At 32.8% G+C, this 15,438-nt stretch overlaps 1 protein-coding gene across 1 annotated transcript in view; it reads right to left on the bottom strand.

Annotated features, from left to right (window-relative positions):
* The window catches only part of Naa15-16 (N-alpha-acetyltransferase 15/16), a 143,348-nt gene extending 128,170 nt beyond the window's left edge, over nt 1-15,178 (bottom strand). The window contains exons 1-7 of the mRNA XM_074181446.1: nt 14,990-15,178; nt 14,641-14,725; nt 14,324-14,586; nt 11,786-11,917; nt 11,005-11,727; nt 6,212-6,493; nt 3,007-3,220 (exon numbers count right to left, since the gene is read on the bottom strand). Of these exons, the coding sequence (XP_074037547.1) occupies nt 3,007-3,220; nt 6,212-6,493; nt 11,005-11,727; nt 11,786-11,917; nt 14,324-14,586; nt 14,641-14,725; nt 14,990-15,046 (1,756 nt within the window). The 5' untranslated portion in view covers nt 15,047-15,178. The remainder of the gene's footprint in view (nt 1-3,006; nt 3,221-6,211; nt 6,494-11,004; nt 11,728-11,785; nt 11,918-14,323; nt 14,587-14,640; nt 14,726-14,989) is intronic.
* Nucleotides 15,179-15,438: the final 260 nt, after the last annotated feature.

Below are 15,438 nucleotides of genomic sequence, written 5' to 3'. Positions count from 1 at the left end.
CTTTAGTATCATTCATTCATAAACCTGTCGCCCTCCTTAGACAAGTGATAATAGTGGAGATTCGATACTTCAAATCAATTTTAAATTTAGTGTTTCAGTTTCAGTTTCAGATCTTTTGTTCCATAGTCAAAACAGTTTTCAACAAAACCCTTTAAGATACCATTATGAAAGTGAAAAAAAAAGTTTTGCAGAAAAGCAATCAACTTAAAATGTCTTTAAACCCATTGGATGATAAGCTCATCTTGATGTACTTGATACTTGGTATAATAAAAGGCATTAACGTATATGGAACATTCTTAGAATGCCTTAATTGGAAAACAATATATTTTTGAACCATTTTGCAAGACACCTTTGACAATTGTTTCATGAAAATTGTAAAAAGACTGTAAAATATAAGGTAGATTGCACATATAATTTAAAATTTGGAAAGAACTCCTCACTAAAAACTTGTGATATCTCTGTACATTGATTATTAATTTGTTTCGATTAGGACTGTCTGGATTTCTATGAAGATTAAATACATCTATACTTTAAGCAGAAAAAGCGTATTTAAAGCAAAAAAAGATGAAACTCTGGAAATGTCACACTCAATCGCAACATCATTCACATTCACTAAGTTTGATGTTCAAATCAACAATAACAAAACTCAATTTCCAGTCCAGTTTATATGTTAAAGTTGTTTCGAACCAAATAATTCTGAATGTACATTTACAAACAGAATGAATAACAAGGGTTGGTATTTTTGTGTTTACTATGATATCAAAGAAGAATTGTTAATAAATTTCGATGATTGTCGTTCATTTCATTCCAAACCTTACTACCTTCTCAATATTTCAAACTTCCAACCTATTAGTTCTAAACGCCTCTCGAAATAGAATATTGTTCAATAAATAAGGTGAATGTTCAGATTTCGCAGGCTACACACATTCGATTAGCTATTTTTTTATGTTGGTACATAGCTGTTTAGCACGTTCAGTTTCTTGGAGAGTCAGAAGTAGTTTGCGTGTTCGACGATTTTCTGCTATCGAAAAAAATAGATCACAGAGTGTGCATCAAATGGAATTAGGTGCTCAAAAACACTTGAAGTCTTGACAGTGGTATACGGTGATTGTACTCTGAGCCAAAAAAATGTTTACAAGTGATACCAGCTTTTCATAGAAGGTCAAGAAGATGTGAATGACGGCGCTCGCTTTAGACGCTCCGGCAATCGATGAAAATGTTGAGAAAGTGAAGAAAATTTTGCAAGCAGCTGAAACATCTACACTAAGGAGTATTACCAAAACGTGTCACCTTCAGAACATACTACACAATCCCTCAAACGCACTGCTTTATAGAACTACAAAAGTGAAACTTATAAAGGAGAGACTATCAGACCTAGGAAACCGTTTTGCCAAAAAATGAAACTAACTTGGAGACCCTACAGGCATTATGTAGGGAAAGAGCTGAAGGACAACCAGCCAAATTCAAATACCCGGAAAAAACTATTTGACAAAACATCAAATCACTCTCATAATTTATATATTTTTTTGGCAGAAATATAATGTACCTCAAATCTAATATGTGAAAATCACACTAAATATTTAAAAAATTGTACAATGGCTGAAGGAATTTGGTCTATGGCCCTTTGGTATACACCAATAAATTACATTTATTATTATTATTATTTGTTATGGAGAATCGTCAAATCACTATTAGAGTAGTCTTTATTATTTTCAAAAAATATATAAGAAAACAAGATTGAGAAAATACACCATCGAAAAATTTTTGAAAATAAAGGGCGAAGTCTAGTTCAGTTCCTGTATAAATTCAACAACTAAACTATTCTTCCATGTGAGCAGTATCATTTTTTCAAATTGAATAACATAGAAAATGTCCATCTCAATACTCTTATTAACACGTTCACTGCGTTGGTGATTTCTGAAGTTCTGCCGATTCTCATATTACCAGATCTATATGTCCGGTACATAGGTTTCCATTGTGACGGTACCAGACATTTATGTCCGGTAAACACCCCCACATATAATGACCTTCAGTCACCACGTTTCTTGAATATATCCAAATCGAATGCCAATATCCGGTAACAAACATCTCATTCTATAGGCTATAGCCGTCGTACCAGATAACGATGTCTGGTAAAGCTTCAAATGGCAATAAAAGTATCAGGTAATAAATATTTCTATTTCGACAAAAGTCAGTCTTACTAATATTTAAATTAAGTTTTTCAGCAGTAAACCAATCTGTTGCATCAGACATTGTTTTGGTCATATCGGCTTTTAAATTGGCCATGGTATCATTACTATTTGTTAAAGTGGTATCATCAGCATAGAGTACTAAAGAGGTATGTGGCAAAGATATTTTTACGTCGTTTATATATATTAAGAATAGTAACGGTCCCAATTTGGAACCTTGTGGTACTCCATGCCGGTTTACTTTCTCCTCTGAATAACTACCACAGCTTAATGTGATCTGTCTACGACTTTCTAAGTAACTTGATATTAAATTTAAGCTTGTATGATCAAGACCATAGTAATCGAGTTTACCTAAAAATATTTCATGTGATACACAATCAAATGCCTTGGATAAATCGCAGAAGGTAGATCCTACGATCTGGTCATTTTCAAAGCCCTCAATTATATATTCACATAACTGATTGAGTGCTGGTATTGTGGATTTACCTTGTGTAAATCCAAGTTGTTCATTTATTAATAAGTTGTTATTTTCATTGCATTGCATTGATGTTGAGAAACCAATTTTGTGTATGTGTAAGAACAGTTCATAAGGAATATATATGTTATCTAAAAATGGTCGAGAAAACAAAAAATAAATCGATTTGCTAAAAAAATCTCCGAATCCCGTCGATACAAAGACCTTAATTTCGACGTTCCAAACAGAACACTTGCAAAAATCATAGAGAGCACCTTGATCAGAAACTTTTCTCCGATTCAAGTCCATCAAACCTACGTTACGTTTCATATACATCATTCAGGAATCTCAAAAATCGCTCACCTGTATTGAGTTCTTGCTCGGCGTTCTCGTCCTTCAGCGGTTCATCGAACAAATGCAGGTACACTTCGATGGCACATTTGGCTGCTTTGAAGTAAAACGGGTGACCACGCAGAACATCTTCCAACCTGAGAAGACCTACGTATGATCTCAGCGTCATTTTCCTCATGCAGTAGGTGTGAAAATCGAATTGATCTTCTATGATTTCCGAGAAATGCTGAAACAAAAAATCAGCTATGACATACTATAATAAAAATAGTAATATTTTTCCAAACAATTGAAAGAGTGAGAGAGAAAGAGTGATGAGTGGGACAGTAGCTGGTTGGATTTTTGTGAGTAGTTTTGTTCCGCTCATTCAATTGGCTGTTGTGAATCGATGGTTCGAGTCTAGAGGCCAGACGATCAATTTTTACTGTCTATCGTCCAACCCATGCTAGGAATTGCACGTTGAAAGGTAAGCTCTCCTTAATCCTGGGCTCGTATGATCTTAGACTCATATATATATATATATATATATATATATATATATATATATATATATATATATATATATATATATACATATATATTATCTATAAAGTTAAATACAGTATAGAATAATGGTGAATTTTTTTTTTCAATGATACAAAATCAAATTTTGTTTGAATTCTGGTATACTTCTTGACTCTTTAACATATTGTGGTAAACTATTGTACTGAATGAATCCTTTAAAAAATAAACTTTTTACACTATATGAGGTACTCTGCCAGTTTACATATAAATGATTCTGGCCTCTAGTATTGTATGTGTGGATTTGGTTTACAGTTATAATAAACTTACCCAAGTAAGTTGGAGTCAGTTCACGTATCATTTTATAGATATAGATCATAGTTAAGTACGGTTAAATAACTGTAAAGTTTCCAGCATCAATGATATAGGAGTTGACCTACTACATCGCAATACTATTCTCATTGCTCGATTTTGTAGCTTTTGTAATTGGGATATTTTATTCAGATCAAAGCAGTATAGTAATGTAGGACAATATTCAAAATGAGGTTGAATGACAGTCTTATACACTGAAATTCAGACTCAAGCTTTGGGACACTCTAGAAAATAAATATAGTTTTATCAAGATTTTTTTTTATATATTAAAAGTGGCTACTAAATAATAAATGATTATCCAACATAAATTCCAGATGTTTAAATTCCTTTACTATTTCAATTTTTTCATTGTTTATTTCTATGTTAATCTTACTACTATTTATTTGTTTATATTTTAAGGTATAGTAATTATAATTGCCTTACTTTTACTTACATTTAACTTCAATTTATTCATTTTCAAATATCTATCCATATTTTTCAGCACATCATTTATTTTGATCACTGCTCTATTGATATTCCCATCACTTACTGATATCAGACTATCATCTGCGAATATATGAATGTAGTCACATTCAACATATTTTTCCATATCATTAATATACATTAAAAACAATAGAGGGCCCAAAATACTACCCTGAGGAACTCCATGATTCACTATAATAGATGACGACATTACCTCACAAATTTTTGTTGTCTGTTTTCTATTTACAATGTATCCTCTGATCCAATTGAATACTTTACCCTCTACACCATATTTATTTAGTTTTTTAATAATATATCTCTATTTACTGTTTCAAAAGCCTGTTTTAGATCCAGTGATACTGCTATAGTGTACAGATGATTACTCATTTTTTCCTTCCATTCAGTGACAGTGAGTTGTATAGCTGATTCACATGAGTGCTTTGATCTAAAGCCAGACTGATTAGTGAATAGCAAATTATTTGAGTTGATATATTCTAATAACTGTTGATAAACTACTGTATCTAATAGCTTTTCTTCAAATGGCAAAGAATTGATTGGTCTAAACTCACCACTTTTACTAGTATTTGCAACCTCTTCAATAGGTGTAACAGTGCTGGTTTTAATTTCCTCGGGAAATGTGCCATTTTCCAATAATACATTCACAAAGTGGCACCACACATGACCAATAACATCAAAGCTATTTTTCACAACTTTACTGTTTAGTTCATACATTTGACTTTCTTTATTTTCTAGATTTTTCATAATTATACCCAACTCATGTATAGATACTAATTTGAAATTACTGAATTTTTCTTCACTCCACTGTATATTACAAGAAAACTCAATATCTTCAATACTAGACACCATATCATCAATACTATTGACAAAGAACTCATTAAAATGCCCAGAAATTTCTCCTTTTTCTCTTACACAAACAATCTGACAATTGTTTTCGAATTGCACACCATTGCAGAAATCATTATTAATTTGTTTAGGGTTTATTAATTTTTGGAGCGTTTTACACATTAAACGTGGATTATGCATATTTCTGTCAATTTGGTTATAATAACAATTTTTTTTCTCTTTTATCAAATTAACAACAGCGTTACGTTTTTGTTTATAATTTTTCCAGTTGGTTGTATTAGAGATACTTTTGATGATTTTATATGTACGATCCCTTTCTCTGCCTAATTTTTTTATATTATCGTCATACCAAGGTAGGTCGTTTACGCCATATATTATTGTTTTAACGGGTGCAATCTTATTAACAATTTTGCCTACAATGTCCTCAATATTGTTGTAAATGTCGTTAACATCTATACTATTCAGTAGGAATTGACTATTAATTAAATTTAAATTTATGGTATGCAGGTTTTCATCAGTTAACTTTCTAATCATTTTAGTGCGCCTCCCTGATGTAGTAGGTATCACATTTTGAAAACATTTTAGTTATTATGGAGTGATCAGTGATCTTGGGCAGTGATCTTCCAACTTACCCTGATTTATCAATACATAGTCTATTAAACTGTTACTGGTGTTAGTTATTCTAGTATATGTTTCCACATTTTGATGAATACCATAAGCATTGAAAAGATCTTTATTTTTTTTTATTTAATTTTTATTTTTTATTACTGGAGTTTTTTCCCAACACCAAACCCCTATTTTAACACCTCGAGACGTGTTTCGACCACCAAGTGATCATCTTCAAGAGGAAGTTTGATTTTCCCCACAGTTCCATGTGCCAATTGCAAAATCACAAGTTACACGATTTCGCAATTCCTTCATTTCCTTCAATAAATGCAAACTCTGAAATGTTACTCAATAAGATTCAATAAACAGTCAGCTTTGATACTCAATAATCACCAATTATTGTACTGCAACTCACCCTATCTACTTCATGGCATTTCTTTAAGGATTCCCCGTACTTCCCGAGTCTTTGGAAAGCCAGGGCACATTCAGTCTGGAACCACATGCACTGCATCTCGTTGAGATTCTCCATGGCAGAAACGCCCTCTCTTGTGAATTTGCCGCAAGTGTCTTCTGCTTCTTTGACGAAATTCGCGCGCAGCATGTACTTGGCGCACTTTGAATTGATGTAACGGTCTGCGGTGTCTAGTGCTTGGGCTTCGTCCAACCATTTATAAGCTTCATAAGGGTCTCCAGCATGCTATAAAAACAAAAAAAAACCTTTCAGTACACATAAAGTTTTCAATTTTAATTATTTGAAGAAACACAAGTGCCAGTTAGGCCACAAGCCACACACAGTTTATTTTTTGAGGTGCAACAATCATGAATGGAAATTTTGCCTCTTAATAATGAATTTGGAATCGAATTCAATCCTATTTTCATACTATGAAACTTGGTATATCTCAGGATCATATTTTAGTCTTTACCCTTTTATGATATGTAAACAATTTGCCTCAACTTATGACAACAAACATATTGTAATGGATGCTGATCACTGTCCATTTAGAGGTCACCTGAAGAAAATAGGGCTGTATAACAGAGACCTTAGCTGCAGGCAGGTGTAGGTCAGAAAAGAGCGTAAAAGTAAAACTAAAAATAAGACAATTTACTAAGAGTAATACATTCATTGAAATTTTCATTTTATTATTCAATAATTTCCTGAAGGGAGTAATATGTTTTCTCTAGTAGGAAAGACTCAAGTGTAATTTTGAAGCTGTAGATAGTACTAGAGTTTTTCAGTTCAAGTGGTAGCAGATTAAATAATCTGAGCCCTATTACATTGGGGAAATTGTAAGTCATTGCATTTTTACACTATGGCATATGAAGTCTGTCTTGTACCTGGTATCAATAGAATGCACATTTTCATTTCTTATAAAACAGTTATGTTACAGTTACGGTTATCATATATAAAAACACATAATTCGAATATATATATAGGCATGACAATGTTAGTATTTCAACATTTAAAAAATGCTTTTATAGCTTGTATTTCTTGAGACTTCTGCTATACATCTTATAATCTTTTTCTGGGCGACAAAAACATCTTTGCATGAAGAGGATGCTCCCCAGAAAGTAATACCATACAAAAGACGTGATTCAACTTGAGCATGATACAGCATAATAACCTGTTTCTGGTCTAAAATATTACGAAGGTTTTTCAGAAGATAATTCATGGAGTTCAATTTTGATATAAGAAATTCTGAGAAATTCATCCAAATGTACATCTAAAAATTTCACCGTAGAGCACAGAGAAATTTCATCATCTTCAATTTGCAAGTTGAATCTGGCTATTTCTTTTTGTCTAGCATGAAATCTTATCAAACATGTTTCTTGATAATTCAAATGTAGGCAATTTTCCTTGAATCAGGTGTTTAATTTTTGCAGGATTAAGTTACCTTTGGTTTGTAGACTTTGATCTATTTTATCTGATATAACCAGTGATGTGTCATCTGCATATAGTGTAAAATGAGCATATGTAGAGATGGATTCCATATTATTTACATATAATAAAAAAAGTATGGGGCTCAATACTGAACCCTGTAGGACACCTACATTATTATCCACATAATTGGATGTATATAACTTTCTCACATTATTATTATCATTGATGATACTGACATATTGCTTCCGTGTTGAGACACAAACGTTTTCAGCCAGTTAAGTGCATTTCCTTGTATGCCAATATTATGGAGTGTTATGTAAAGATTTTCGTGATCAACACAGTCGAATGCCTTACTGAGGTCACAGAAGACCCCGATAGGGCACTCGCCCCTGCTAATTGAATTCAAGACGTTAGAATATAAAGAATGAATCGCATCGGTTGATGACTTTGAATTCTGAAAACCATATTGGTTTTTTGATATAATGTTGTTCTCATTCAAATAAACGTGCAGTCTATTCCAATATGCATATTCAAAGATCTTAGAGAAAACAGATGGCACTGTGATTGGTCGAAAATTTGTCACGTTATTTGGATCGCCTTTTTAATATATGGGAATGACTTTACCTGTTTTAAGAACATGTGGAACATTAAGAAAACTTCCTGTACAGTATGAAATATTTATCACAGAAAGCAAGCAATTTAGTGAAGACCCAAATTATGGCCAGAAAAATATAATAAACATCTTTGTAAAATGTTTATTTTGAAATCTATTGCTTTCTTTTATTTTGGAACGTTCACATTTTTTTTAATAAAACCAAAACATTTTTCCAAAAATTGTCTCTCCTAAAATTATACCACCTTCAATTTAAATAAGATTCCTATGGCTGGGATTGAATCAAGTGAGCAAATGAATGTCATCGATGACATGAGTAGATTCAACTCATTTGTGACGATAAGGTTGTAATTTTATGAATGGTTTCAATCAATCAATCAATCAATCAAATTTGTTCATCTGAAGACCACAAGTGGTATAAGACATGTCAAAAATTTGGAGTACAGACACTAAAAAATATTTAAAAAAATTCTAAAGTACAGAATGCACCCTCAATTAGTACTTTTTGCAGTGATTTCTTGAATCTGAAATATATAGGTTCGTATGTGATGTTTTGGGAAATTTTATTAAAAATTCTAATTCCTATGCTCAGAGGACCGTCTTGCGCTAAGATCAATCTGTTTAGACGAGTATTTGGCAAATGCTGCTTCCTGGTAGAACGACCGTGAATGTCATTACGACAGACAAAGTATTTCTACGTTTGTAAATTTAACAAGCAGTTTCTGATGAAAAGAGAAATGAAGGGTAATACTTGTGGCTTTCTAAAGAGAGGTCTACTAGATTCTTCTGAGGTTTGCATAACATGGCACAAATGCACTTTTTCTGTATAATGAAGAGACGTTTGGCAGAAAGTAATTGTCTCCAGACTATGATTCCGTATGCCACTGATTGTGCTTTATGTTGTAATGATTTCCAGATTGGTGCTGCAGAGGCAATAAGACAATTATCTTATTCAGAAACATCAGATGCCCAACATTGAGGATGACAGTGTTCCATGTGAGTGAAATCATTTGTGATATTGTGCATCAATCTTGTGAATAATATCTGATTCAATTCCATAACGATTGTTTGGAGTATAAACTGAATAGGAGACAGTGTTTTTTGTGTCAGTCAATGTTCATATAAAAGTATGTAGTTGTTTTGAAAGTATTTTTTCTATCGTGTAATTCAATGTTTATATGAAATTAGTTGTTTCAAGAGAGCTTCTTTAGTCATTTATTTATTTATTTACGAGCAAGCCCATTTAAAGTATAAATTACAATGTTGAATTATAATTAAAATAAAATCAAATAAGATACTGAGTTACAAATTCCAACTAAGAATAGCTTAAAAGGGGTAAATTGGAAGTTGAAAAAGTTGTTAATTTTGGAATATAAAGCTACAAAAAACAATGAGTAACAATAAAACATATAACTACCATAAACTATGCACTAAAACATCAATAGAGTTTTAAAATAATGCAACAAGATGGTAAACATATCAAGGTTAACGTTACTATTAGCTTATCAAAAGATTCTTGGAATGCAGCATTTGAGTGTGTGGTACGTAAAATGTTTGTTGCTGTCTAGTTGAGCGGTTTTGAACATGTAGATACATTTTTTCCAAGAGTTCAGCACAAATAAATTTGCCGTTAATAATATTGAAAGATAGTGTCAGAACTCTCTGTTTCCTCCTAGTTTCCAGGGAGGACATACTCAGAGATTGCAGTAGCAACTATACTCACAACAAACACCCGATTTATATGCTATGTATCTGAGGAAGTGTTGTTGGACATTTTTGATGTTCTTAATGTTTCACAATGAGGGGACCAGACAGAAGAACAATACTCCAAGTGTGGATGGACCAGTGAACAATAAAGGGCTTTAATAACAGTTGGGTCAGTTAATTCGTGGGTTAGCCGTTTGATAAACCATATCATTTTCATGGCTTCATGGATAGCCGTGGGTATATGTACATTGAAGCTCAAGGTGAGATCAAGAACAACCCCAAGGTCTTTTATTTAATCAACAGACTACAAGACATGACCATTTAAAGTATATCAATAGTGGCAGAAGGTACACGGGATCGATAAAAGCGCATGACATGGCACTTTGTGGCATTCAAGTCCATGCCATTTAAGGAGCACCAGTTTGATAGATTGTCAAGGTCAGACTGAAGCCTATGGGCATCCAAAGAGGTTTCAATAATTAGGAGAAGTTTTAAATCATCTGCAAATAATAGTGCTTTGGCGTGCCGAAAGCAATGAATAATGTCGTTAATAAATAAATTGAACAATAAGGGACCGAAGTGTGACCCCTGAGGAACACCACGTTACTTTGAATAACGTGGAGTAGTGATAATTTGCTCTAACCATTTGTGTCCTATTCGTAAGATAACTACCAATCCATTCCAGTAATACCCTATCTACACCATATCTATTGAGCTTTTGGAGTAACAGTTTGTGTCTGAAAGTTACTTCTTCACATGATCTATACATCTTTGTTAAGCTTTTATATGTTTCATGCCTAGCCTGATAAAATTCTGGTATCTGCTTTGTATTTGGGGTATTTTTCACTATTTTACCACCAATACAATCTTTATGAGATGTCCCATTTTCATATATATTGTCATCAATTGTTTACAAATGTATATAGATTTGTAATCACAAGAATTATTTCATTCACGAATTAAATGTGGAGGAAAACATAAAGACAAAAAAAGATTTCTTTCAACTTACCTTGTATATCCGTCCCTTGGCAACAAACAGCTCAATCAACGTAGGAGTGTGTTCGATAGCAGCATCGATATAACTCAAAGCTTTCTCAGTCTGATTCAGGTAGTCATAATGTTGCGCTAAATAATAATACACCCACAGTAATGCACTTGCTGGTTCCTTTGGTCCATTCTTTACCTCCGTCTCGCTATATTTACCTACTTTCTTTAAAGCTTCAACATATTGCAGCAGTAAATTCTCTATCAGTTCCACTTTGCTTTGGTCCGCGTAAGTACTCCTGATGTCGACAAACAGTGGAGGGACCCCTTTCGAGAGGGCTTTCCTCATGTATTTATCAGCTAGGAGTTTGAACTGCTCTCCGGTCGCATAGTTCAGTGGCAGTCTTCTAGGTGGCATAGCACGTGGAAACTTTTCCGTGTACTTTGCGTAAAAATCAACAATTTCTTCTGGTTTAGTCAACTGTTTCGCTTCTATCAGTTTCTTGTAGTATATCGTGTTTTCTGGGTTTCTTTGGATGAGCTGTTCGTAATATTCAGCAGCTTTGTCATGCTGCTTCAGGCTTAAATGCAATTCGCCAAACTTTTCTTTCAAAGTTAGTTTATCGACGATTTGATCCTGTGAATCTTCTAGATGTTGTAGGGCTTCTTTTAGGTCGCCGGATTCTTGGATCACGAGGTTCTGGTAAAGGATGAGTTCACTGTGTTCATAGTCAAAATTGCCTCCCTTCTGAAATCCAAACGTCAAAGTCACATTTTGAAATATTTTTCAGAAAAATGTTATATACCTGCTGCTCCAAAAAGGTCTCCAATATGCTGAGAGCATTTTTGTATTCCTCCAACAGATGGAAAGACATTGCATAACCAATCCAGGAAGCTCTTTGTATTGGCCGTAACATAAGTAGTTGATATCGAGTATCCTAAAATGAAAATAATAAGATAAAATAATGAAAACAAAATATTAGGTCCCCCAACAACAGGTCACAGCATTAACAAACCCCTAAAAAACTATTATTCAGTAGGTATTTTCTGTATCAAAGTTTCTCAACATTTTTTCGGTTTTTGAATTTGTGGTGTTTGCATAAAATTCATTTATATTCACGGGTCCATCTCTTTATTTACAAATCAACCAGAACTATATATGTAAATCACAGGAAAAAAAATGGTTTTATTAATATACATTCTGCAACTCATCAGAAAATGAGTAATGAAAACATAATCCACACAATAATGCAAAAACTTGTTACAGTGGAGAGTGGCCAATTGGGTATCTTCTCAACTATAAAAGTTACAAGAATAAACTGAATAGAGTACAAGTTCTCTATTTGGGAGCATTATCTATTTGTGAAAGAAGTTGAAACAGCAGAAGTAGAAAAAGGGTGAAAATTTTATATTATTGTATGAATATAATGGACAAAAAAATGTTTGCTTTTGCCTATTTTTGTTTGTCCTAGCGAAGTCGAGAATGTACACATATCCTCCCAATTTATTGCATGACTTGCATGAATTACCATTTAAGTTAGATGCCTGATTCTGAGTTAAATTATTCATAAGTTGAAACTCTAAACTTGATCAACTCCTAGTAGCTAGCCACATATTTGAAGCATCTACAAAATAATGATACTGTCATTCTAAATCATTCTAATATTTTGTTAAAATACTCCAAGGCTATGCATCTCTACTTTATTTTGAAAAGACTAGACAGTGACTCATTGATTAGGCCCAACACAATTAATTATGTATGAATTTATTATCACGTGATTTTTCAAATGAGAATACTGGAAACCATTTTTTCTCAAAAAAACACAAAACTAAAACACCGCTAGACATAAAATCTTTCATAGTTCACAAAATGTACTGTGGAAATTTCCAAATGATATGTTGGCCAAACCGGAGATTATTACTCAATACGTGAGTTTCAGAACACATGAGAGAAACTAAAAAATTAAATATCAAGAATCTCACAGCCCTTGCTGAACATGAAAGAGCATGGACACATTTTTCATTTCGAATATCCGACAATTCTAGATATTCAACCATGTTTATCTATAAGACCTTTGTGCGAAATGATTAATATCCTCAAACACGATAGTATCAACACTAGAAGGGATGTTGATGGCCTCAACACTGCTAATTTCAATTCAATCAGTAAAATACCAAAAATATTCTTTTTTCTATTCAAATTCTTTCTTACATTAACGGAAACAGGTAACACCTTATCAAAATTGACAGGTTTGTTTCATGTCATTGCTGGTCTCAAATATTTTGTTAGATAGTAATTTTTATTTTCTTATATACATATATCTAAGATGTCTGATGATTTTAAAATTTAGTTATAGTATGAATATGGAAAAAACTCCGAGTCAGTTTATTATAATTTCATTATTACTTCTTACATTAGAAATGACAACATTTATGAAGTTTCTGGCATGTACACTTTATAAAATTCATTGTTACAGAGCCCTAAAAAAAAAGTAAATTGAATTCAAAAAATGGACAAGAAAACAATGGTTTTTCTGAGATGATTTGATTCTGTTGTTGATTTTGATTAATAGGTTTTTGTTTTATAGTTCTGGTAGATTTTAAAAACTTTTTTGAAGACATATAAGGCAATATGCATCTTTCAGAAACAACATGACCAGGATTAGGTCGCAAGAAGGCATCCAGCATTGTCCGAAATATTAATAATAATAATTTAAACAATGGAAGCTGCCAAAACTACGTTGGTGAAAAAGAAAACAAAAATGGCAGCACACCTGGAAGAAAATTTTCTGGGAAACGTTGATAATTTTGCCAACAAGACAATTTTGTATGTTTTTTTAAAGTTGTATTTGTTAGCTGCATTCTGATTTCATTTATCTGAAATAATGATGAAAATATAAGTTAGATAGCAATGATGTGTATTTTACCTACACGTTACACCTCATAACATCAATCTATGTTCTTCAAAAACGTACAATTTGATAAATTTTTAAATATATCATAAAAGAATATCTCACGATGAATGTTTCAAAGGGAAATAATTATCTGCCTTCTCTATTCATATTCGAAACTATGTGCCTAGTAGACAAATATAATATAAATGAAAAGAAGAACCATTATTGAAAGATTCAACTGGTTGAATAAGAGGTTTCTGTGAAGGAAGCAAGGGTTTCAAAGAGGCTACATATTCTCACCGAAAGTTTTTCATTGGAGAGGTAATTTAACTGATAAGAATTGCTGAGTCATCCACTTGAAGAAATGATGTTTGTTTCAAGATCTTTGCTAGAATTTTTCTACGCTAGTCAAAGACTCTTCCCCTTTATACAAAATGTTATCTCACTCACCCTGTATCCCTCCAAATCCCGCATTTGAATTTGCAAGAGCGACAAATCTCGCAAGATCTGAATATTATCCTTCTCCCACTTGAGAGCATTTCTATAACATTTGATTGCCTCGTCATACTTTTTGTCAGATCTTTGTAGAAGTCCGTAAACATGCCAACAAACATGGGAACGCAAGTCATTTCTTAAACCTCTACGAACGTATTCGTAGGCTTCTTCTTTTCGTCCTAAGCAGTTCAGAGTAAGTCCTTTCATAGCAAGAGTTTCTGAAAACAAATTTGTATCAAGGGTTTGATCTAGAGGTATTTTGGTGAACTAACCTCCATGTTCTGTGTATTTAGGATTGGACAGAATTTGCTTTGCGAATTTCAGCCCATTTTTGTATTGCTTTTGTTCATAACACCTCTGAAAAAGAAGGAAAAGTGATTCTCAATAACAAATCTAAAACTATATTTACAAAAAATTACTTAATATGAGTATATAAATAGAACGTTTCAATATCTGCAAATAATCATGAATAGAAATAACATTCCAACTATATCCATAAACATCAATCATCCAAAACAAAGATCACTTCCAAACATAGATAAAAACCCTAACAAAGTCCTACAACAGGAAAATAATGCTATATTTTGTAAATCATTTGACTTTACTGACACAAGTACTAACCAAAATTCTCTTAAATAAGGCATTTTCTTTTGGTGGTAATGGATTACTAGAGGGCATTTCTGTATTTTCACTAAAACTGTAGACGTTTCAACCGGTGAAATTAAATATACAATTTTTTGAGGACGATAAAACCTCGTGGCCACAAACCTCTCCAATGTCGATCGCTGTCACGTGACCAATAACATACAGACAGTTGACATAGACGTTTGCCGGTATTACAGATTACCAACTGCTACCAACATTGGCGTATCGTTCGAATCCGTAAGGGGATGGCAACGGAAAAAAATGGGTCTTGTCTTGATGATGCCTATATTCCTATATATATTAGATTTAGAAGATACACAATTTTTGTATTCATTTTATTCGATGAGTTGAATTGGCTTACTATGGAACACACTAGAAAACTTCATAAGTCTCTATTTATTTACAAAGTATTATTATAACGTTGA

This window comes from Leptinotarsa decemlineata, unplaced genomic scaffold, assembly GCF_025532065.1.
Source record: "Leptinotarsa decemlineata unplaced genomic scaffold, Ldec_3_MD MMD2_tig00026314_RagTag_RagTag, whole genome shotgun sequence".
NCBI lineage: Eukaryota > Metazoa > Arthropoda > Insecta > Coleoptera > Chrysomelidae > Leptinotarsa > Leptinotarsa decemlineata.
The sequence above is the reverse complement of the archived record's forward strand: the minus strand, read 5'-3'. Positions and strand labels throughout refer to the sequence as shown.